This window comes from Petaurus breviceps, unplaced genomic scaffold (genome assembly GCF_028583685.1).
Source record: "Petaurus breviceps papuanus isolate PSGF00001 unplaced genomic scaffold, PetGlider_PUasm1.0 214, whole genome shotgun sequence".
NCBI lineage: Eukaryota > Metazoa > Chordata > Mammalia > Diprotodontia > Petauridae > Petaurus > Petaurus breviceps.
This window is the reverse complement of record NW_027185863.1, coordinates 14,177,173-14,200,433: the sequence shown is the minus strand read 5'-3', so window position 1 is coordinate 14,200,433 and position 23,261 is coordinate 14,177,173. Positions and strand designations below refer to the sequence as shown.

At 38.5% G+C, this 23,261-nt stretch overlaps 1 protein-coding gene across 1 annotated transcript in view; it reads left to right on the top strand.

The window, feature by feature from the left end:
- Positions 1 to 23,261, top strand: part of ARHGEF7 (Rho guanine nucleotide exchange factor 7) — a 310,305-nt gene that overhangs the window by 46,154 nt on the left and 240,890 nt on the right. Inside the window, exons 3-5 of the mRNA XM_069094099.1 lie at positions 1,257 to 1,343; positions 15,858 to 15,880; positions 20,090 to 20,109. Coding sequence (XP_068950200.1) covers positions 1,257 to 1,343; positions 15,858 to 15,880; positions 20,090 to 20,109 — 130 coding nt within the window. The remainder of the gene's footprint in view (positions 1 to 1,256; positions 1,344 to 15,857; positions 15,881 to 20,089; positions 20,110 to 23,261) is intronic.

Sequence of the window (23,261 nt, the reverse complement as noted above, 5' to 3'; positions counted from 1 at the left end):
ATTTGATCTTCGAGGACACCCTGTGATGTGGACCTGCAGTCAGGGAAGATCCGAGTGCTGTCATAAACTCAGACCCTCACCAGCTGTGTGACCAAAGGCAAGAGGGCAACTTAACTCCTGGTTGCCTCAGTTTCCATTAAAATGAGGATAACACTAACACCCTCCTGTCAGGGTTGTTGTGAGGATAAAATGAAAGAAAATTCATAATATGCTTTGCAAACCCTAAAGTACCACATAAATGCGATCTCTGGCCTTATCGTTATTAATTTTCTCTTATCTGGCTGGGGAATTTCTAGTGGTTTATGGTACCCCAGTTGAGTTCCTCTCTCCCTCCCCCATCTTAGAATGTAAGCTTCTTGAGAATAGGTGTAGAAAGGGCTCAACAAATGGCTTGTTGCAGCGTGTTTCTGAAGAGGGCTACTGGTGTGGCACATTGCACAAGTTTTCAGAGCTTTTCGAGAACAGGGCTTCTCTGTGCTTATTAAAGTTTAAAACTGCACTAAGATTTTTGGGACACTATGGATGTTTTGATTTTAAAACCTCACCGAGACTTTTGGGACACCTTGTATTGATCTGATCCCCCCCCCCTCCTTTTTCTTCCAAAAAAAAAAAATACTATTTGTTAAAAGAGTTCTTTGAGTGTGGGGAGGGATACCAGTAGAAATTTTGGTGATGTAAAAAATAAGCTGTCAATGAAAATTACAAATGATAACATATAACTAATTCTATACATTATAATAAAAAATAAAGCTATCAATTAAAAAAAGTTGGGTGCTAGAGCGACTGACAGATTTCCTCCCCAGCAGCAGCATGGGGCGGAGGCAGCTTCGCAGGGCCCCCTGGCAGGCGGCGCTGGGGTCTGCGCCCAGACCCGGCTCCTCCAGCTGCTGGCCAGGGGTGCAGAGGGGGGGGCTCCTGGGATCTCCTCTGTCCTCTCCTCGCCCTCATTCGTCACTTCCGGCAGCCCGGTCTACTTCCTGGTGAAGGGAAAAGGGGAGGAAAAAAAGGAGAGGAGAGAGGTTGGTGCTGCAGGAGGGGGAGGAAGAGGTGAGCAGAGCCGAGGTGCCCGTGCCCCTGCCCCGCGGCGCGCGCCCGGGGTGGGGGGGGCAGCGCGAGGGGAGCGGGCCCCGCCCGGGGGCGCGCGGGCCCCCGGCCCTGCCCCCCCTTTCTGCAGCGCTGTCGCCCGGGCTCGGGCTGCGGAGGAGCCGGGGCTGCCCGTTCGCTTCTCAGTGGCCGCTTGCTCTGTGTCGTTGCAGGTTTACCCGGAGCCCCGGAGCGAGAGCGAGTGTCTGAGCAACATCCGCGAGTTCCTGAGAGGCTGCGGATCTTCCCTCCGCCTGGAAGTGAGTCCGAGGGGCCGGGGGCCGGGGGGAGGCCTCGCTGGGCAGGGCAGCCTCCGGATTGTGGGGCTCCGGGCCCCGCCCCTGATGCTGCTGCGCCCCAAGTTTCCAGCGGCAGGCCCGGGGGGTGGGGCGGGGAGAAGATGCCCGCGGATGAAACGTCCGGTGGATGCTGGGGGGGGAGGGCCCGGGGCGCCCCGAATGTGGTCCCCTCTCTCCCTCCTGTGGCGCGTCCTCCCTTCGGGAGGTTCCCTCGCGACGGTGGGCGGAGGGGGGAGAGGGGGAGAAATAGAGAGAGAGTGTGTGGTGTGTGGGTGTACCTTCTGATGGTAGTCGGGGTTTGAGCGATATCTAGAATGAATGGAGGCTAGGGGATGGGGAGACGTGTGTGTGTGTGTGTGTGTGTGTGTGTGCGTGCCTGCCTTATTAGGATGGGCAGGTTTGGGGAGAGATCTTTCTCTTTTCTGGAGGGAGAATGGGGGATAGAGAGGAAGGGGAGACCCACCTTTGTTCCTCTTGCTTGCTTGCGGTGTCTGTCCCTGTGTGTTTGTGTGTGGATACCTTCTGAGGTTGGCTGCTTTGGAGAGAGATCTGGAATGGAGGCTAGGGTGTGGGAAGACCTGTCTGTATGACTCTTGCTTGCTTGCTGTGTGTGTGTGTATGTATGTGTATATGTCTACATATATATGTGTATGTGTGTATATGCCTTCTGATGGTGAGCAGGTTTTGGGAGCGATCTCTACCTTTTCTGGAGGGAGAATGAATGGAGGTTAGGTGGTAGGATGACTTACCTGTGTGCCTCTTGCTTTCTGTATGTATGTGTTAGAGCAGAGACAGGTGTAGGGTACCCTTTTGGTGTGAAAACTATAAAAGAAGTTTTGCTGTTAAATTCCATACTTGGACAATGCTTATTTCTAGGAAAAATAGTTTGTGGCCTTGCTGTCATGCATTTGCAAATGCTAAAGTTAGTCTTGGTGAAAGCATGCATAGTTTCTTAGTGGCTAGTTAAAAAAACTATGACATTTTATTATTGTATTTAATTTATTTATTTTTAAAAATAGAACCCATACCTTGAGTTAGTCTTAAGTCCTAGCTGGTGAATTCTTGAAATGGGATCACAATGGAAAGGACTCCCCTTCCCCCATTTCAACAACGAAACTGTGTTTCCCTATATAGGCTACCCCACCCCATGTCAGTGATTCATTATGCTTAAGCCCTTCCTTTGAAACAGTTAGCTTCCCTAGGACTTCATGTTGAGATTCTGCAAATAGCCCTAACTTTGTTAAATAAAGTAATACTGTGTGGCACACTTTTGGAGTTTCTTTTCCATAGTGCCTTGTGTTGACCTTCGCCAGTAATAGGGACTTTAAACTCTTGGGAGTCAGACTTAGAAGAGTTGGAATTTCTAGGCAGAGATCTTTCTGACCCTTTCTCCCTTCCCTCCACTGCTTAGTATCTTACTAGGCCATTGATCAGGAGCTATGTGTTTTTTTTCTTTTTTTCATGAGCAAATCCTATTGGTGACATTCCTGTTGACATAGACCCTTGTTCTAGGTTCCTTGAAAAACAACAAAGATTCATTATATGTAATCTGTGGAACATTTATGTGGATAGCTTATCTGTTTGTGAAAATACATAGAAACCAAGGGATTGGTAGAAGTTAGAATGTTTGTTACTTGTTAAAGTACTATCATTTTTGTTAATATTTCATGTCTATGAAGAAATTCTCAGAGATGGGTAGGTAAAAATTGGTGAATAAACTGGAGTACAATCTGAAAATGATTGTTATAAACATTTTTACTTGAGGGTATTAAATTTGTCAACTTCCTAAACTATGATACTCAATTCATTCCGAGCTGGAAGGGTGAACTAGTCTAAACCTCTTTGTTTTACAGATAAGTACACTGAGATCTAAAGAATTTGAATGTCTTGCCAGAGGTGACACTGTAAAGTCAGGTTCCCTGATTCCACATCTAGTACTGTTCTCATTGAACTGACTGTTTTTTCCTAAAGAGTGATGATTTTTTCCTGGACCTTTATGGTAGCAGTAGCAATTTTTTTTTTATTACATACATTAAATCATCGAAGTTATACTTAGTTATTGCTACTGTAATTTTGAAGTTCAGTTGGTCTGACAAGAGCTTTGTATATTCAAGTGATTTTGTGTAGCATCAGTAATATAAGAGTGTTAATGGTGTGTATATGGATTTTTAAAGAGAGTATCATTGGATACTGAGAGACTAAATTTCATAGTTCATAGAGAACCAGCCTTGGCATTAGGAAGACCTGAATTCAAGTTCTGGCTTTGATACATAGTAGCCTTGTATCTCTTGGCAAATACCTAATCTTTTAGTACCTAAAACAACTCTCTAAGATTAAATTACAGAAGAGTTATTCATCTACATTGATAGAGGGGGTTTCATCACACCACCTAACACTAATGTAATGGCAGGTCTGAACTATTCCCCCCCGCCCCCAACTCATTGAGTGCCACAATATTTCATCCTTTTTAGAGGTAAATTATGAAAGTTCATATAAAATTTTGTGTACATTTTATATTACAAAGACATATTTTAGAGCAGCACTTAGAATTGCAGTGTTCAACTGTAGCTGTTTCTTTATTGAAACTCAATTCTAATTTAGGGTATAGTTTCCTTAAAAGTACAAAGTAGGTCACGTTGCTAGTCAGTCGTATTAAGATACAGGTATCCATATTAGAATAGTACTTTGAAAGTTACATTTAAGTTAAAACAGAAAATAACTTGGTCACATAGATCCTCTGCATGGTAATTAAAGCAATACTTAACGGTTTAAAAAATTGCCATAGAGTTGAGGAAGATAATTTGCTATTTAACTTGATATGATGCAGATTCATATTTGACTTCCATCTTTCATTTAGATTTGTACTTTCAGAATGATTCTCAGTATCACCTAAAACAGTTGATGATTATAGCCCTGATTTTCCAGGGTATTTTGAAGGAAACAATTCCTTATGTTATCGTTAGATGTTTGTGTTTTCCAGATTCTGAAATGGATGTGTAAGCAAACATCTTCATACCGTAGAAACCAGGACCTTAATACTGAATGGGGCTGCTTTAATTGTTCTTTAACTTTTTTTTTTGTAGATCTGAAAAATAACAAATCATTGTGTTGACTGATATTTTAGACTGTTCTGTTGGTGATAAACTGTTGAATTTAAAGTCTCTATTTTGTCTTCTGATCAATTAAACATCTTTTAGGATCTCTTAAAGAAAAAGGATAAGTTGAGAATTTTGATTGGGAAAGTTTCCCTATTAATTAAGTTTGCCACAAACAGTAGAGATTGAATTTGTGCTATGTCCAGTTTATGGAGCACTGTCAAGAGATCACAAATCTTGCTCAAACATGTCTTGGTGACTGTCTGACAACCTTGGGTATTGGCTTATTCATAGTCCCTGTTGACTTTATTTTAAAACTTTACTGATGATCACTTGTTTTTACATCACCTTCATTTCCCAATATATTTCTCCTTTCTCCATCCAGAGCACCATCCTTTATGACAAGAAATGTCAAAGAGGGAAAAAAAGTAGTTCCACAGAACTAATCAACACAGCGGCTGAGTCTGCTGTGTTCCTGCCTTGTTGACATTTGCAAAGAAGGGAGGAAATGGAATTCTCGTAATTCTTTGGGACCTACTTTGGTCATTATAATTACAAAGCATTTTATTTAAAAAAAACCATACTTTTCACTTATGTTGTAGTTATTGTGTATCTTGTTTTCCTGGTTCTCCTTACTTCACTATATATAATTTTATTGAGATCTTCTGATGTTTCTCTGAATTCTTCATGTTCATGGTTTCTTGTGTGTCACATTTGGTTTAGACTTTCCCCAGTTGATAGACATCTGTTGGGTTTACCAATTCTTAGCTATTATAAAAAGTGCTGCTATAAATGTTTTTGTCTATATTAGACCCTTTTTTTCCTCTCTCTTTGACTTTAGCTATACTTTAGGTATATTTCTGTATCAAACAATATAGATGTTGAGGCATTTTCTTGCTATATATCATCCACCTAAGGCATTTAGATCTGGAATCAAGAAGACTGGCCTCAGACACTACTAGCTATGTGACCTTGGGCAAATCACTTAATCTCTGCCTCAGTTTCCTTATCTGCAAAAGGGGATAATAATGGCACCTAACTCCCAGGGTTGTGAGGTTCTGATGAGATACTATTTGTAAAGCACTTAGCACCATGCCTGGCACATAATAAAGCTAAATAAATATTAGCTATAATCATTGTTATTATTCCCAAGTTTCTAGAGTGGTCGGGCTAGTTCATAGTTACATCGACTGCAATAGTGTGCCTGGCTTTCACAATTCCTTCTTTTGTCATCTTTGCCAGTTTGCTGGAGGTAAAAGCTCAGAGTTCTTTTATTTGTATTTCTTTTGATAGTAATTTGGAATAATCTTTCATATAGTTGTTAATTGTTTGCAAGTTTTCTTTTGGCTTTTAGTCAGATACCTCAGCATTCCTACAGGCTTTTTCATTGAAAGGAAATTAAGATAGAATATTAATCTTTTTTGGAAATGAGTCTGAATACTTAGAATTGTAAATTATGTGATATTTCTGTAGATTGGTGAAGTTTTGACAATTTTAAAGCACATTTCACAAACATTTATATGTATATATACATATACAGACATATTCATAGTTGATATTTACATATATAGCATTTTAAGGTTTATATTTTACATATATTATCTCATTTGATCCTCTCAGAAATTGTGTGAGGTATGTGCTTTTATTATCTGTATTTTATATATGAGGAAAATAAGCCTAAGAGATACTAAATTCCTAGCTTAGGGTCACACAGCTAATAATTGTTTGAGGTGGAATTTGCTTCTCTATAAAGTCTGTCACTTTGTATTCCCCTGTTTAACTCTGCTACTTCACTCTGACCCAGTCTCTCATGACTTGCCATTCTCACTACCATGTTTTTGCTGATCTTTTTATATCTTGCTTAAGGTACTTTCTTCTCTTTTTCCTGACTTTATGCCCATTCTTCTTTAAAGATTAGATTAATTTTTATCACTTTTCAGAAGACTTAATTTATGCATTCTCATTGATTCTTTTCTGAGTCTTCTTAGAATTTATGTGTCATGGGCACATAGTAGACTGCAGAAATGGCCTGTTGCATATAACTGAAGTTTCCTGTTTTCATCGTCCTAATTTGATAGCTTGTGGATGATATGAAAGAAAATCCTTTAGGATGGGAAATAAGAACATAGGGAACCATAGAATGTAAGCATATTGAGAGCAGGAACTCATTTTTCTCTTCGTATGTTTACCTTCTAGGACTTGGCATTATAATGGGTGTGCAAAGATTTATGGGATTGAAAATCTGCTATGTTGACTTTCCACTCTAATATTAGTTATCACAGGCACAGTTGTATCTAATCTGGAATGTTCTTGGGCCACAGCATAAGTGGAGAGCTGGCTCTAAGAACTGGCTGCAAATTTTGAGACTGTTAGAGAAGGGGGGAATATAGTTGAAATATAGACGTCCTTACAGACATTCATGATTGGCTTTTACTTTTTTTCTTGAATGAGGAGAAAAATAAAGATTGACATGTGGCAAGAAGGTCTAGGGATGACGTCCAGTTTCAGTTTTTGTTGTTGTTGAGTCATTTCAGTTTTGTCCTTCTCTTCATGACCCCATTTGGGGTTTTCTTTGCAAAGATATTAGCAGGGTTTGCCATTTCCTTCTCCAGCTCATTTTACAGATGAGGAAACTGAGGCAAACGGTTAAATGACTTGCCCAGGGCCACACAGATAGTAAGCGTCTGAGGCTGAATTTGAACTCATGTCAGAAAGACATGAGTTCTGGTACTCTATCCACTGTGCCGCATAGCTGCTCTCCAGTTAGAGATGTGCTTTTATTACCTTATTTCCCTGAAGGCTTATTTGTGTCATCATGTGCAGAATTTTTGCACATTTGTCAAACTTCTTTTCAGATTTCTCAGTTATCTACTCATCTTCTAATTAGATTTTAGGTGTTTTGCATTAGCCTAAATGACAGTAATAACTTCGAATTTGTCTAAAGATGTGTATGAATATTGAGTTAACTTTTATAACTAGAATCAGTTATGCTAACACATAACCAAAACTTGTTGATGCAAGTTTAAGAAGCGATTGAAACAACATCAAAAGTAGATCTCCTTGTGTAGAAAACCCCACCCAGTGGTTATCTTTTGTCCTACAACCATGCAGTCTTAAGCTTTACAATGAGAACTTAAATGGAACTGTAGGTACGTTTTTAGGAGGCCACCAATGCTTCTTTCTAAACTAGTTTTCCTGCACTAATGATCAATAGTAAACCTTGACTAGATGTGATTGTTTTAAATGCATTATGTTTATTGGTTGATTTGGAGGGCTCTTTCTTTCAGTTTAATTCATTCCTTTGTTAGAACTTGTCTTTAAGATAAAGAAACTGAAAATCTATTAACAGTAGCAATTACATCTTTAAAAAGGTCATTTGGGAGAAGAATTAAATAATCTTCAGAATGAACCTGGGGAATTATTAAGTATCCTATAGACATTTAAAGCAACAGGAAAATTATTTTTGTTCAGGTACTATAATTGAGGGCAGAGTAGAAGAGAAGAATGGCAATGCTTGATCTCTTTTTGAGTCTTGCTATTTTGGTTATGTTGTTCATTCATTTCAGTCATGTCCAACTCTTCGTGACCCCAACTTGGGGTTTTCTTGGCAGAAATACTGAAGTGGTTTGCCATGTCCTTCTGCAGCTCATTTTATAGATGAGGAACTGAGGTAAATTGGGTTAAGTGACTTGCCCAGGGTCACACAGCTAGTAAGTGTCTGAGGCCGTATTTGAACTCAGGTCTTTCTGACTCCAGGCCTGGCACTCTATCCACTGTGCCACTTAGCTGCTCCAGTTTTGGTTATATCTGCATCCTATTTGGGGAGTGAATGGACCAGCCTCATCCTCGAGCCCAGAAGGGGCTTTGTTAGGCAACAACCCTTTTAGAAAATGAGGAGACTTGATCTGCATAACTTGGAATCATAGGATCATAGATTTAGAGCGGGAATAGACTTTATTAGGTCATCCAGTTCAAACTTCTCATTGTACAGAGGAGCAAACTGAAGCCCGGGAGGTGGAGTGAGTTGTCATAGGTCACATAGGGAACAAGTAGCAGAACTTGAATTTGACCCAGAACTTCCAACTCCAAATCTAATGCCTATTCTTTGACACCACGTAGCTTCTTAAGTCAATCCTTCGTGTATCTTAGGGTCTAGGGTTTTTTTTTTTACTATAGCCTGATCAATATGATTGTTTTCTAAGATGAAATTAGTAACGGTTTGGTTTTTTAACCTGTGATCTCTTTGGGACTATCGAAACATTTTTGTCTGACAAGAACCTCACTTGTTGATAAAAGTTTATGCCAGGTTAACTTTTTAAAGTTAGTGAAAGAATCAAAGCCATCATATTAGGTCAACTCCTAGTTGACATGACTGTTAGTTACCAAAATTGTCAAATGTTTTTTATGTTTTGAGCGTTGTCACAGAGACTTCAATCTATTAGTAGGAATACTTTCTACACATGTTCAGGTCATAGCCTTTCTATGCTTTTATTGGTCAGTTTGACCAAAGAACTGGTCACATAGTAGTTGTTTGCTAGTGATAATAAGCTTTTCTATATTTGGAGGGCCTGGTCTTCAGATATAGTTGATTCATAGGATTGCACTTGAATTCTTTCCATGCTGTGCTTACCCTGGAGAAGTTCATCTCCTGAAGAGAGGAGATAAGGGATACATCACTTTTATTAGAATTATGAGTAAAAAGCCAAAGACAATATCAGACCATTCAAAAACTTAGGAGATCTTAACACTGGAAAGACTTAGATCTAAGTTTGTTTTTTTTTTAAACATTTTTATTTTAGCATAGATACATGCTGTCTATCCATTCCCCACAGTACTTTTGAGCATGAGGAAAGATATATTGGGCTATAACTTTTATTGAGAAGTGATATTCTTTTTTTTTTTTTAAAGCAATCGGGGTTAAGTAACTTTCTCAAGGTTACACAGCCAGGTGTTTCTGGGTGGGTGCTAAGTGTCTGAGCCCGGGATTCGATCTCCAGGTCATCCTGACACTGGAGCCAGTGCTCTTACTCGCTGTGCTACCTGGCCGCCCCTGAGAAGTGACATTCTTGTATATGTGTGCACACATCTCTGAGGCTGTTCACTGGTGAAGAATGAATGAGTTATGTTTTATTCTCTAATTGTGTTACAAAGCAAAGAGGAGAATCTTTACATATCATGCTAGATCATCTGAGATCCATGTATATGTGTACAACTGAGAAATCTTTACATACTTAACAGTGAACTTAAGGAAGCTGTAACTGCTTCCTTTGGTCACCTGTCTTGTGTCAGGACCCTTAACCCTAGATAAATCCTTAGGGAGAAGCAGAAGATCCACCTGGGTATTACAGTAAGTTCTATGATTGCTGGAATGCAGGAGATACCTGGAACTCTCATACTGGGTCAAATTTAATCATACTTTTGTGGCATGAACACATGAAAAATCCACAATGAAATGGCATTTATTAACTATATCCATTACTTTAAAGTTGAATAGAGAGACTACTCAGCCCTCTCTCAGGTGTTACTGACTAGGTAATGGTTGCATAAATGGAGCAAGTCTTAGACTTGATTACTTGGTTTTCTGTGTCATAACTTTGTTCTTTTGAAATGGAAGGCTAAGACTTTGAATTAGATTAGATATAATAATACTTAATATTTTATACTTTACAAAATTATTCTTAACTTTGTGAGGTGAGTAGTGACATCATTATTATATATTTAGAGATAAGGGAACTGAGGGTCAATGTGGTGGATTATTTGTTTGTACCAGTTACAAGACTAGTGTCAAAGTTGTACTTGAACCCAGATTTTAAGACTTTAGATCTAGTGGTCTTTCCATAACATAGTTGAGGGAACAAGAGATACTGTAGGAGTGAAATGGATCAGATTGGATAACTGATTCTATAGGAGAGGTGAAGGACAGGGAGAGTCAAAGATCCAATTCAATCCAAGTTTGGATTTTCTGTAACATGCCCCTGCACAGATAGCCATTTTCCACTCCTCCTTTTTAGCTTCCTTTTCTGTGTCTTCCCCATTTAGAATGGAAGCTCCTTGAAGACAGACACTTTTTTCTCTCTGCTTGTATTTGTAGTTCAGGTTCTTAAGCACTTAGCATTTCACTTGTCACCTGGTAAGTGCTTAAATAATGCTAATTGAGGGGCAGCTAGGTGTCACAGTGAATTAGAGCACCAGCCCAGGAATCAGGAGGACTTGAGTTCAAATTTGGCCTCAAATACTTGACAACTAACTCTGTGACCTTGGACAAGTCACTTAACCCATTTGCCTTGCCTTCCCTCCAAAAAAAAAAGCCCAAACAAAAAAAACCCCAAAGTCAGTCATCGCACACTGTGATTTCTAAACTGTGTACAATGTTCTCCTGGTTCAGCTCACTTTACTCAGCATCAGTTCATAAAAATCTTTCTAGTTTTTTCTGAAGTTCACACGTTTGTCATTTCTCATAGCATAATAGTATTCCCATTACATTCATATACCACAACTTGTTCAGCCATTCCCCAATTGATGGACATCCCCTCAATTTCCAGTTCTTGGCCAGCACAAACAGAGCTGCTCTAAATATTTTTGTATTGTGGGTCCTTTTCCCATTTTTGTGATCTCTTTGGAATACAGCCCTAGAAGTGGTATTGCTGGCTCAGAGGGTAGGCACGTTTTTATAGCTCTTTGGGTATAGTTCCAAATTGCTCTCAAGAATGGTTGGATCAGTTCACAACTCCACATCTTCTCTAGCATTTATCATTTTCCTGTTTTGTCATGTTAACCAATCTGATAGGTGAGATGTGGTACCTCAAAGTTGTTTTGATTTGCATTTCTCTAATCAATAGTGATTTAAAGCATTTTTTCATATGACTAAATAACTTTAAATTCTTCCTCTGAAAATTGCCTGTTCATATCCTTTGACCATTTTATCAATTGAGGAATGACTTGTATTCTTATAAATTTGAATCAGCTCTCTATATATTTTAGAAATGAGGCCTTTATCAGGCACTGGTTGTAAAAATTCTTTCCCAGTTTTCTGCTTCCCTCCTTATCTTGGTTACATTAGCTTTGTTTGTACAAAAAAAAAACCTTTCAATTTAATGTAATCAAAATTATCCATTTTACATTTCATCATGTTCTCTATCTCGTTTGGTCATAAATTCTTCTCTTCTCCATAGGTCTGACAGATAAATTATTCCTTGAACTCCTAATTTGTTTATGGTTATCAACCTTTATGTTTAATCATGTACCCATTTTGACCTTGTCTTGGTATATATGGTGTGAGATTTGGGTCTGTGTTTTTCCTTTTCTGAATAGGCTCTAGTGTCTTAACAAAAATGACTCCTAGAACTGATGGTTGCTTAGTTTAGTGGAACTATATTTAGTAGAATTTGTCTCACTTTGTCATCTTATAGGTGAGGACACTAAGGCACAGAGATCAAGTTATTTTTCCAAGGTTACAGAGTCATTAAAAGTCTGAGGAAGAATTACATATGAAATATCTGTCTGGGGAAGTATCCTGCTTAAAGTTACCACATATTTGTTGACAGAGTTTTTGACAGAGCTGAGACTACAGGATTTCTAGTCCAGCAGAAGTGTATGTTAATTCTCACTTTTTTAGTAACACCTAACCAAGCAAAGTGAGGGAATGGGAGTTTTGATTTGGGGAGGCAAGAATAGGTAAATAAATAATTCTAGAACAGGGGTGGGAAACCTGTGGCCTCAAGGCCACATGTGGCCCCTTTGACTGAATCCAAATTTCACTTAACAAATCCCCTTAATAAAAGGATTTGTTCTATAAAACTTGGACTCAGTCAAAAAGCCACACCCAACGTCCTAGAATGCCACATGTGGCTTGGAGGCCTCAGGTTCTGCATCCCTGTTCTAGAACATAAAATGTTTTTCAGGTCATAAGGTATTGCCACTGCCCTCAATGAGTAGACAGTTTGCTTTGAAATAATATCTGCTTCTCCCTTAGGGAACTTTTGAAGGTTTATAATTGAAAATTATTTGAAAATAATAACTCATATTGTAGGGTTTTCTGGTATACAGAGCACATTCTTTAACTCTATGAGATAGAAGAAATACTATTATCCTTACTTTACATTTGGAAAACTGAGGCTTAGGGAGCTACAGTGACTTGCTCCTGGTCACATAACTGGTAAGTACGGGAGCTGAGACTTGATCTGTTACGCCTGACCCAAATCCAGTGTTCTTTCCACTAGAGCCCCCCATGTGTGTTTGTGTGTATAGGTATAGGTATGTGTGTGTGTATGTGTATGTGTATGTGTATGTATATGTGTGTATATATGTATATACACATGTGCATATAGAAATGTTATATATAGTATGATATGTATGTATATGTGTGTGTGTATATATGTATATGTATATATATACACATACGTATGCTTTTAAAAATTAGTGTTTGTAGTGCCAACACAATATTTGCCGCACCAGTGTCGATTGTGAACATGCTGGCATAGTGTTCAATCACAAAATATAACACTCCATATAGAAGACAGAAGCAAAACATTTATTCAGACATCAGAAAACTGAATCCCCAAACCAGAAAACCAGATCCATTATAGTAGCAAAGAAGTTAATACACCACAACACAGCAGAAGGCCTCACCATCCTTTAGGCTTCCCACAAACCAACACTTTATGAGCCTAGCTGTTTGCCTGGGTTTGTCCTTTGCTCCCTCCAGCTCTAATTGCTCTGACTCCCAGCTTCCTGTGGGCTCTGCTCTATCCTTCATCAAACTCCTCCCACCACAGGCTCCATGTGATTACATTCAGCCTGTTTGGGGCAGGGAAGATCTTCAAATTCCCATTACCATTACAGTGTTATATAAATTCAAGCTATTATGTATATGTGTGTGTATGTATATATGTGTATGTTATATGTGTGTGTACATATGTGTATATGTATATGGAGAGAGAGAAAGAGAGAAAGAGAAATTACCGTTAAGAGGACTCCTTAGTGTTTGCTGCCCAACAACTCTGGAGAAATGCTAGGAGCAGGACAGAGGTTTGCCCACAATGTTCGTAGATCTGACTAAGGTCTTTGATACTGTCAGTCATGAGGCTTATGGAAAATTATGGCAGAATCTGGCCGACTGGAGTATTTCATCAGTATTGTGCATCAGTTTCATGATGGCATGCTTGCCTGGGTTCTGGATAATGGATGTTACTCTTGTGCTTTCCCCGTCATCAGTGGAGTGAAACAGTGCTGTGTGCTTGCTGCCATGCTTTTTAGCATGATATTTTCAGCCATATTGTCAAACGCCTTCGGTGAGGATGGACATAGTTGAATAGGCTACAAGCCAAGCCCACAGTGGAGGGAGTGCTGGTGTGTGATTTTTTTGTTTTCAGCTCCTTGTTCAGTCTGCCTCTAAAGCAGAGAAGTAACAAAGTATAGATTGATTCTCTGTTGCTTGTGCTAATTTCGGCTTAATGATTGATTAACACCAAGAAAGCACAGGTGCTCCATCAACCAGCACCATACCATCCATACATGGCACCTTTGGTCATAGCAAATGGAGAAGTTGTGAATGCTGTGGATAAGTTCACTTACTTTGGTAGTGTACTTTCTAGGAATGTATACATTGATAATGAGGTTGACGCATGCATTGCCAGAGCTAGCTCAGTGTTTGGGAGACTCTGGAGGAAAGTGTGGGAGAGAGGAGGTATTTGACTGCTGAAGGTCTACAGAGCTGTCGTGCTGACCTCATTGTTGTATGTCTGTGAAATCTGGACAGTGTACCAGTGCTATGCCAGGAAACTGAATCACTTCCATTTGAATTGTCTTAGGAAAATTCTGAAGATCATCTGGCAGGGTAAGATACCAGACACTGAGGTCCTTTCTTGAACTAAACTGCCAAATATTCAAACTCTACTGCAGAGAATACAACTCCAGTGGGCTGGCCATGTTGGAATACTAAACATACTGCTTGCCAAAAAAGAGTGTTTTATGGAGAACTCACACAGGGCAAGTGCTCACATTGTAATCAGAAGAAGTGATACAAGGACACTCTCAAGATCTCTCTTAAGAACTTTGGAATCAATTGTGTGACATGGAAGATACTGGCACAAGATTGCCTAGCATGGGTATGCCTTCATCAGAGAAGGTTCAGAATTGAAATAGCTTAAAAAAAAACCCCTGCTAGATGTGTACATTTAGAGAATCCACCCCAGATGTTCACATGGACTATTTGTAACCAACCTGTGGTAGAGCATTCCAAGTTCATGTTAGTCTGATCAGCCACAGTTGGGCACACTGAAACTTCATGCTAACATAATGATGCCATTTTGGTCCTCGTCGAGAATGAAGGACTGTAACCAATCAACCATATGTGTTTATAGAGAAACCTTTGTAAGTGAACAAACGTGGTACAAGAATGGCAATGGAAAAAGTCCCCACAGAAGCAGTGTGGCTTAATGGTTTATAGAGAAACCTTTGTAAGTGAACAAACGTGGTACAAGAATGGCAATGGAAAAAGTCCCCACAGAAGCAGTGTGGCTTAATGGTAGCCTGTTGGACTTGGTTGGTTACAATGGAGGGGAAGAACAGGAAGGCAAAAGGAAATGGGTCAACCTTATTCTCATTGAATTTGGCTTAGGGAGGGAATGACATACACACTAAATAGGGTATCTCACCCTACAGGAGAGTAGAGGGGAAGGGGAAGAGAGGGAGGGGATAATGGAAGGGAGGGCAGGCTGGGGGGGAGGGAAGTTGAAAGCACCCGCTTTTGAAAAGGGGCAGGATCAAAGTAGAGAATAGAACAAGTGGGAGGTGGGATAGGAGGGAGGGAAATATAGTCAGTCTTTTACGATATATCCTAATGTTTTGCATTAGCTACACATGTACAACCTATACTGAATTGCTTATCTTCCCAGTAAGGGTGGGTGACAAGGGAGGAAAGGAATGAATCTGGAATTCAAAGTTTTAAAATCAAATGTTTAAAAAAAATATATATATACTATTATTATTAATAATATATTACATGTAACTGGGAAATAAGACATATAGGCACTGGGGAATAGAGATCCACCGTGCCCTCCTGGAAAGTTGGAGGGAGTATGGGAGAAGATATGGGAGAGAGCAGAGTGAAGGAAGGGATATCCAGTGGGATCGCTATTTAGGGGTGGTGGGTAGGGGAAAAATGGGGAGAAAATTTTTTAACTCAAAATCTTGCAGAAATGAATGATGTAAACTAGAAGTTAATAAAGCATTTGATTAAAAAAAATAAAATGTTATCAAGGAATAGAGAGACAACTGTAATGAAGAGAGACTGAAAGGCTTGGTCTCTGGTCAGATTTCATAATGACAGAGATTGTGATAGAAGTTTATGAATCAGAAGGTGTTTATGGAGTGTACATAGACTTTTCCAGCAAACACAGACATGTTAAACTTGAAAGAGCCTCTTGAATCTTTATAGGTATTCAATGTCAACATTCATTTAGTCCCTATTTTGTACAGAGGGTACTATGGAAGGGTGTCATTAAGAAGATAATATCTCTGCCCTTCATGTAGTACATGATCTGGTGGGAGGATCCCATACACAAATAAAAATACCAAATGATATTTGATAAGTGCATAAAAGGTGTGAGCATAGTGCTGTGTGAGCTCTAAGAGAATTTTAGCGTAGATTGAAGGAAGTGTCACACAATGGGTAGGAAATTTATGAAATTGTTTTGTTTTCTACTTTCCCAAAGAGATAATAGACTAAAAATACCAGTTCATGGATAATTGGCTCTCAACAAGCAACAATGATGAGATGTTGGCGTTGCCATTTCACATTAGTATTATGAATGGCAACCATGCTTTGTCATACAGTTTGTCTCTTGGTGTCATTGTCAGACAAAGTAGTGGGCTGGCTTACAGTATTCATTGATCTTGCCCACTATTGTATAGCTTTTGTTATGAAGTTGAAGAAGGGACCCAGTTGTATTGTAAGTTACATGTGTTTTTCTGGACAACTATCAGGTGTTAGTAATCAGTATAGTGACACATTATTAATTAATGCAGGTAGTTATTACCAGAGAGTTTTCTGTTGGCCATAGAATCGTGATTGAGCTTGTGTTTGGCAAAGCTAAGAAGAGTCTGTGACCTTTCCTGTAAGGTTATTTGGTGTATTATGTTTTGTTTTTGGATTGTTCATCTTGTCCATCTTGTTATCTGTGTCTTTTGTTCGTGTTTGGCTTTTATATAGACACATAATAAAAGTGCAACAGTTGTTTATTGAGCATCATTAAAGATTCTTGTTTGTAATAGAATACAGGTGGGGGATGATGATTGAAAGGTTGCATTCGTTAATCAGGGCCCTTTGAGGCAAATTAGAAATGAAATAAAACTAGTGAAAGTAGTTTTTGGGGTTCCTTTGGTCAGTCCTATTCTTTACAAAACAATACTGTTTTGAAATTCATTAAAGAACTTTAAAAAAGGAAAGTTTTTGATCTTTTGATGCCGTAGAATTTGTCAGTTTTTCTATAAACGTACTTGAAAAACTGTCTGATGAATCTTCATTCATCAGTTACATTCTTTTTATCACAATTAAGCACTTCCTAGACTGGACTATTGGCTGTGGGAACACAGTGACCATGGCTGATCTAATCATAGTATCTTTCCTAATATCTGGTGTAGTAATCTATGTATTTTTTAAATTGAATTCTGATTTAATAATTAGATCATTAAAGTATGCAGATACTTTGATTATTCAACTATAACATATCTTTTTCTCCCCCTTAGTATTTTGCCTCTGTCTTATACTCCACCAACCCTGGTTTTTAAGCATTTTCTTCCTGGAGATACCAGTTTATTTAGCAAAGCTTTTGCTTCAGGTTGGCATTGTGGCTGGGAAGAGGACCTGCCAGGAGGCTTACCAAAGCTTAAGACATTCATCAGAAATAGTGAATATCCCTAGGTGGCCTTGTCCTGACAGTAAGCCGCTCTAATTCACTCAGACATTCCTAGTTTGGTCCAAATTCCTAACAGTTCCTGTGAGTTAGAAGATCAGGCTGTTATTTTTCTTTTTTAAATACAGCCAGATTGTGAAATCAAAGATGTTTCCCTCTTAAATGTTTACTCCACACCTGTGAGACTCTGAGGCAGCATCATACATTAAAAAGGACACGATGCTTGTAGTTTCAGGACTTAATCTTAAATCCCAGCTCTGTCACTTGCTGCTTGTGTGAACTTGGGTGTAATTTAACCCTTTGGGTCCCAGTTTCTTTGTCTATAAGATTAGGGAATTGGACTCTACATCTGAGGTTCCTTCCACCTCCAGATCTGTGAGCCTGTGCGTTATCAACATTAGTATGGAGACTTTATGCAGTCTATTGCTTGTGATTGGTCGGGTGACTTTTTCCTCTCCTTTGTTCAGTGCTTAGCACAGTGCCTGGCACATACTTGGTGCTTAATGAATATTTGTTGATTGATTACCCAGTGGGTCCATTTTTGCCACTATTATTTGTATTATACTTGGTGATACAGATTATTCTTTTTGTATATTTGAGCCTGGTAGCTACATGCTTAACTCATATAGGTTTGTGATTTCCTTGGGTTGGATGCTTCTTTCAGGGATATAGATTATAGTCCATCCATACCTGGCCATCTTATGTGACCTCTGCCCATATTCTTCTCTAAGTCTGCCACAAAGGATCCATACTGTTCTGGAGACCTTTCTTGCTTCTACTGGCATTGGGTAGATAGTTTGCCTGTCTACCTATTATCCCTTGTCATGTGACCAGTCCATTTTCTTTCTCATATAGTTCCATGAGAGCATCTTTTATTCTTGTTCTTCAAAATTCCTCATTTGTTATATATTACAGCTGCTCACACCTATAGTGCACAGCTCTATTTGCTCTCTGTGATATTTCTAGTTCTTTTGAGGCTGTATTAAAAAAGAGGTCCTTTGTTTCTGGGAGAAATTTGGAGTCATTAAAGAATCCTTGCAGTTTTCTAAAGGCACTCTAGGTATTTGCACATCCACTAAAGTTTTATTTTAATGCCTCTTGGTAGTGCAGTGGCAATTCTTCATTCTCAAAGGCTATGCCAGTAGAGTACAAAACAAAGTTTTGGCAGGAGATAGTGATAGATTCAGTGTTCTCTGAAGACCAGTTTAACTAAACTAAATTAAGAGACTTGTTATTGGAAGGTTACCCTCTAGGTGATGACTGACAATTTATGTGAAGTAGAGGGTTATGATCTATACTTATGGAGGGAGAATCTTCACTGAACAATTCATCAATTTTTCTAAATATCAAAGCAACCTTCACATAGTTAATAGGGGGGATTACACATAGGTAATAGGTTTTAATCCATGTCTACTTCTTGAAGTTATAGAAAGTTAGGTTGAATAGAATTCCACAAAGCATAACTGCTATAGATTGCAGTTGTAACCTGTCATGATCAAACGTTTTGAATGCCCTTTGGCTATATGGTGCTATAGGGATTTGGGGTTTAGGTTAGAAGTGGGGCTGGCCCTTATAGAATTCATAATCTGCAAATGCTGCTTCTGTAGGGAAATGTGGTAGGCAGTTGAAAGCCAACTGGATAAATGTAGAAAGGAAGAAAGTGGTGTCTGCACCATTTGGAGAGTCTGACTTTATTTGGATGACTCTGGCTTTTTGAAACAACAAAAGTAGCTCAAACTCGATACCAAGTAACATCCAAAGGCAAGGGGTGTGGAATGAAATTGAAGTTGCCTATGTTTTCTAAGAGCTGTTCCTCCTTTCACAGTTTACATCAGTTGACTTGCAATGTCTCTGGACATTATTTCTCCAAGAGGTATTGATGTACAAGAGTCTTTTATGTATTGACTATATGTAGAATTAAACAACTCCATCAACTAAAAGGAGAGCATTACCAAAAAAATTAATTAGTCTTTATAAATGAACATTTACAAAGTCTTATGTCAAAATGTACTCTTCCTTTTCCTTTTGCCTAAAGATTTCTTTCTTCTAATATAATTTCTCCCTCTTAGTCTTGCTCATGACCCAGGGGTACTGGCTTGGAGTCAGAAGACCTGGGGTTCTCTCTGGCATTGTCTAGATGTGACCTTGGATTAGTCAGTTGTCCTCCTGAGGCTCAATTTTCTTATCTTTGAAGTTAAGGCAACAGGTTAAGTGGTCTCTGAGGTGCCTTTCCGCATTAAGATTTTGTGATTCTGAAATTAGGAAGTCAGTTCAGATTACAGTGAAGAGAATTGAAGCTACCCAGTTCTTCATGATTTCTCTGCAGATTCCTATGTGAACATAGAAAAGCAAACAATCTCAGACTATTTTTGTGTCCTGATTCAGTCTGCTGTATCCTTGCGTGCCTTTTAGGAGGGAGATGGGGATGTAGTCCTTTATATACTTTGTTTTTGGTGGTATAGTACATCTGACATCATGTCCCTTTTTATGGCCGTTGGTTTTATTGTGGAGGGAGGTCAGAGAAAAATGCTAAATCTATTTCTACTTGGGCATGGAACTTGGAAAGTGCCCTGTGAACTAAAATCTGGGGTTAAATTCTCTCCCTTTGCCAGGTTGTCACTCATTCAGTCTTAAAATAAAACTTGGCAGCTTCATGCCTCAGGTGAATATGAAATACCTTGCTTGTTTGGTATACTAGGCTTGAAAAGCCTAATTTTAGTTTTTGTATTAATTTGTGAAAGTTCTTTTGTATTATTCTTAGTCTTGATTTCAAATAGGACAATTGTACAAATTTTTTTTTTTTAGAAAAAATGATTAAAGGATATTTACTCTTTTTTTTTTTTTTTAGCAATAGGGGTTAAGTAACTTGCTCAAGGTTACACGGCCAGTTATTTCTGGGTGTAGTGATGAGTATCTGAGCCCGGGATTCGATCTCCAGGTCATCCCGACACTGGAGCCTGTGCTCTTACTCGCAGAGCCACCTGGCTGCCCCAATGATATTTACTCTTGATCTAATTACACTAATAGAAAAAGAAAACCTACATATATTGTAGAAAATCCAGAGCCTTTATGTATGAATATTCTTTTATGTACAGAGGAACATGCTTTTAGAGCTGGTATGTATGAGGAAACCAGAGTCCTAGAGATGCTAAGTCATTTGCTTAAGGTCTCACATTTAGTGAGTGGCAGAACCAGGATTTGATCCAAGCCAGTCTCATTAGAAATCTAACTGTCTCTTTCCATTGCAGTAGGTTTTATGAGAAAAAGTTAGGGATAGTGATAAGACCTATGGTTTCATTAGCATAAGGACTTCCCAGTTGGGGAAATTCCGTATAATAATGCAGCTTGGCACGTTTTCTTCAGATTTATATAGTTTAAAAAAAAACACTTAAAAAACCCTACATAGTCTTAGAGAGTTGTTGTTCAGTTGTTCAGTCGGGGCTGACAGTTTGTGACCCTGTGGACCACAGCATGCTGGTACTATTCATGGGTCTTTCTTGGCAGAGATACTGGAGTGGTTTGCCATTTCCTTCTACAGTGGATTAAGGCAAGATGATTAGATTGTTTGGTTCACGAGGTTTAATTCAACTTTTGTATAACTTAGATAAACATTTTTATGATCACATATTTAGATGTAGGCTCCTCAGGGTTAATTATATGTAAAAAAATGGGCATATTCTTGTAAGACAGTGATTCTTAACTTGGGATCTGTAGACCCTCAAGGGATCTGTGTACAGATTTAAGGCATCTGTGAGCTTGGATGGGAAAAAATTTTTTGTCTTTATTTTTACTAACTTCTAACTGAAATTTAATATTTTCCTTCAATTATGAATATAGACAGTGACCTTTACACTGACATTAACAGCTGTATCTGTGAATTTGTTGCTAATGGAAATCAAAGAAATTTTCATATCACATTATAGTTGTTGCAGAAATTTCGAAATGTCATTTTTGTTCATTACTACTTCAAAACTAATAGTGATAGATGGGAGTCTTCTTGTCTACACACTGTATTATAGTATAATTGATTTCTTATGTATTTTATTCATTTAAAAACATTTATTCTGAGATGGGGTCTCTAAGCTTCACCAGCTTGATAAAGGGATCCTCTGCACAGAAAAGATTAAGAACCTCTGTGCTAGCATAGTGCTTGTTAGTTCATGATAGGGAGGGAGTAAAATTGAATGGAATGATACTGTTGACATTCACTGAAAGCAAGAGAGAAACCAAATTGGCAAACGATTTATCTTTGCCACTCTGATGGGTGTGAGGTAGAATCTATGAATTCTTTTGATTTGTATTTTCCTAATTAGTAGTGATTTCAAGCTTTTTTTTATATGACCGTAAGTATCCTTAGTTTCTTCCCTTGAAAACTGCTTGATTATATTCTTACATGATATATCAACTGGCAAATGTTTTTTTTCCTATAATTTCGGATTATTTCCTTGTATTTATTGAAAACTAGCCCTTTATCAGAGAACCTTGCCCCAAAGATTTTTTTCTTAGTTAAGTTTTCCTTTTAATCTTATTTTTATTAGATTTATTTGCACACAAACTTAAATATTATGTAATCAGAATTATCCATTTTATCCTCTCTGTTCTTTGTATTTCTGTTTTGGTTATGAATTTTTCTCCTTCCCATAGATACATGTAATTTTTTCCATGTTTGTCTAATTTGTTTATGATGTGACCTTTTATATCTAGGTCAAGTACCCTTTTGAAGCTTATCTTTATAGAAAGTGCGAAGTGTAGTCTTACTATTTGTTATTTTAAAAATATATTGCAGATTACTTTTAACTACAATATTTCATTCTTTTCTATTCCTTTATATATTAGTAACAGTGCAACTCTAGTGTCTCATTCTTCACTTTTTAATATGTAAGAATTGCCATCATAATAGCTGATTCTAATATATTTAATTTTTATCTGACATTTGTGTGGTCATTTGTTGATTCTTTTAAATGTCTATTGGAAATTGTAAGCACTTAAGGAGCAAGAACTGTGTTCATAAAGTTGGAGTAAATGTTTAATGAATACTATTTGATGATAAAATTATGAATTTTAGTGGAGAAAGTATTATCTGGTTATTTAAGACTGTGACCCACAGGTCTTGGCATCTACTTCCTTATACTCTGTGGTTCTCATCACCAACTTGTGTCTTTGAGATAACAGTAAAACAATTTTACATGATAAGTATGTTAGAAAGTTGTAAGAGAAGGTGCTTTGCATGGTCTGTGGTTGTTAGTAACTAAGGATTTCAGAAAGGAAGAAGTGGTATTGGGGTTGAGTTGTAAAGGATAGCTATGAATTAAGCAGATGAAGAGGCTCAGGGACAGCTTTGTGGGTATAGATAGCAGCATGAGTGAAAAAGGATGGTAGGAGATAGAGGCTGTGTTCTGGGATGGTGCGAATAGAGCTTACATCGAGGATGGTGGCCTAAATTGAGGAGTTTTCTACAGATCTATATGACCTTTTTTGGTCAGTCATTAAGAAATTGTGGATGACTTTTTGCCAGGTTTTTGCATGAGGAAGTTGATTATGGTAGTGCTATGGAGGATAGATTCAAAGGGAATGAGAGTAGAGGTAGGAAGACTTGTTATAAGGTGAGTGGGGTGAAGGGAATGTGGGCCTGCACTAGTCTGGTCAGTTTTATTAAGGAAGCATTTTATCAGGTGCCTGCTGTGTGCCAGACACTTAAATATTTACAAAATAAATATTTTAGAATTGAAGGAGTACTAACAGTTGAGACAATTAGGACATACTCGCAGGAGGTGGCATTTGAGCTGAGCAGAGGTTTCGAGGGCAGGAGTGAGGAGGGCAAGCATTTGAGGTATGGGAGACAATGTGAATAAATTAAGGCTGGGTGGTGG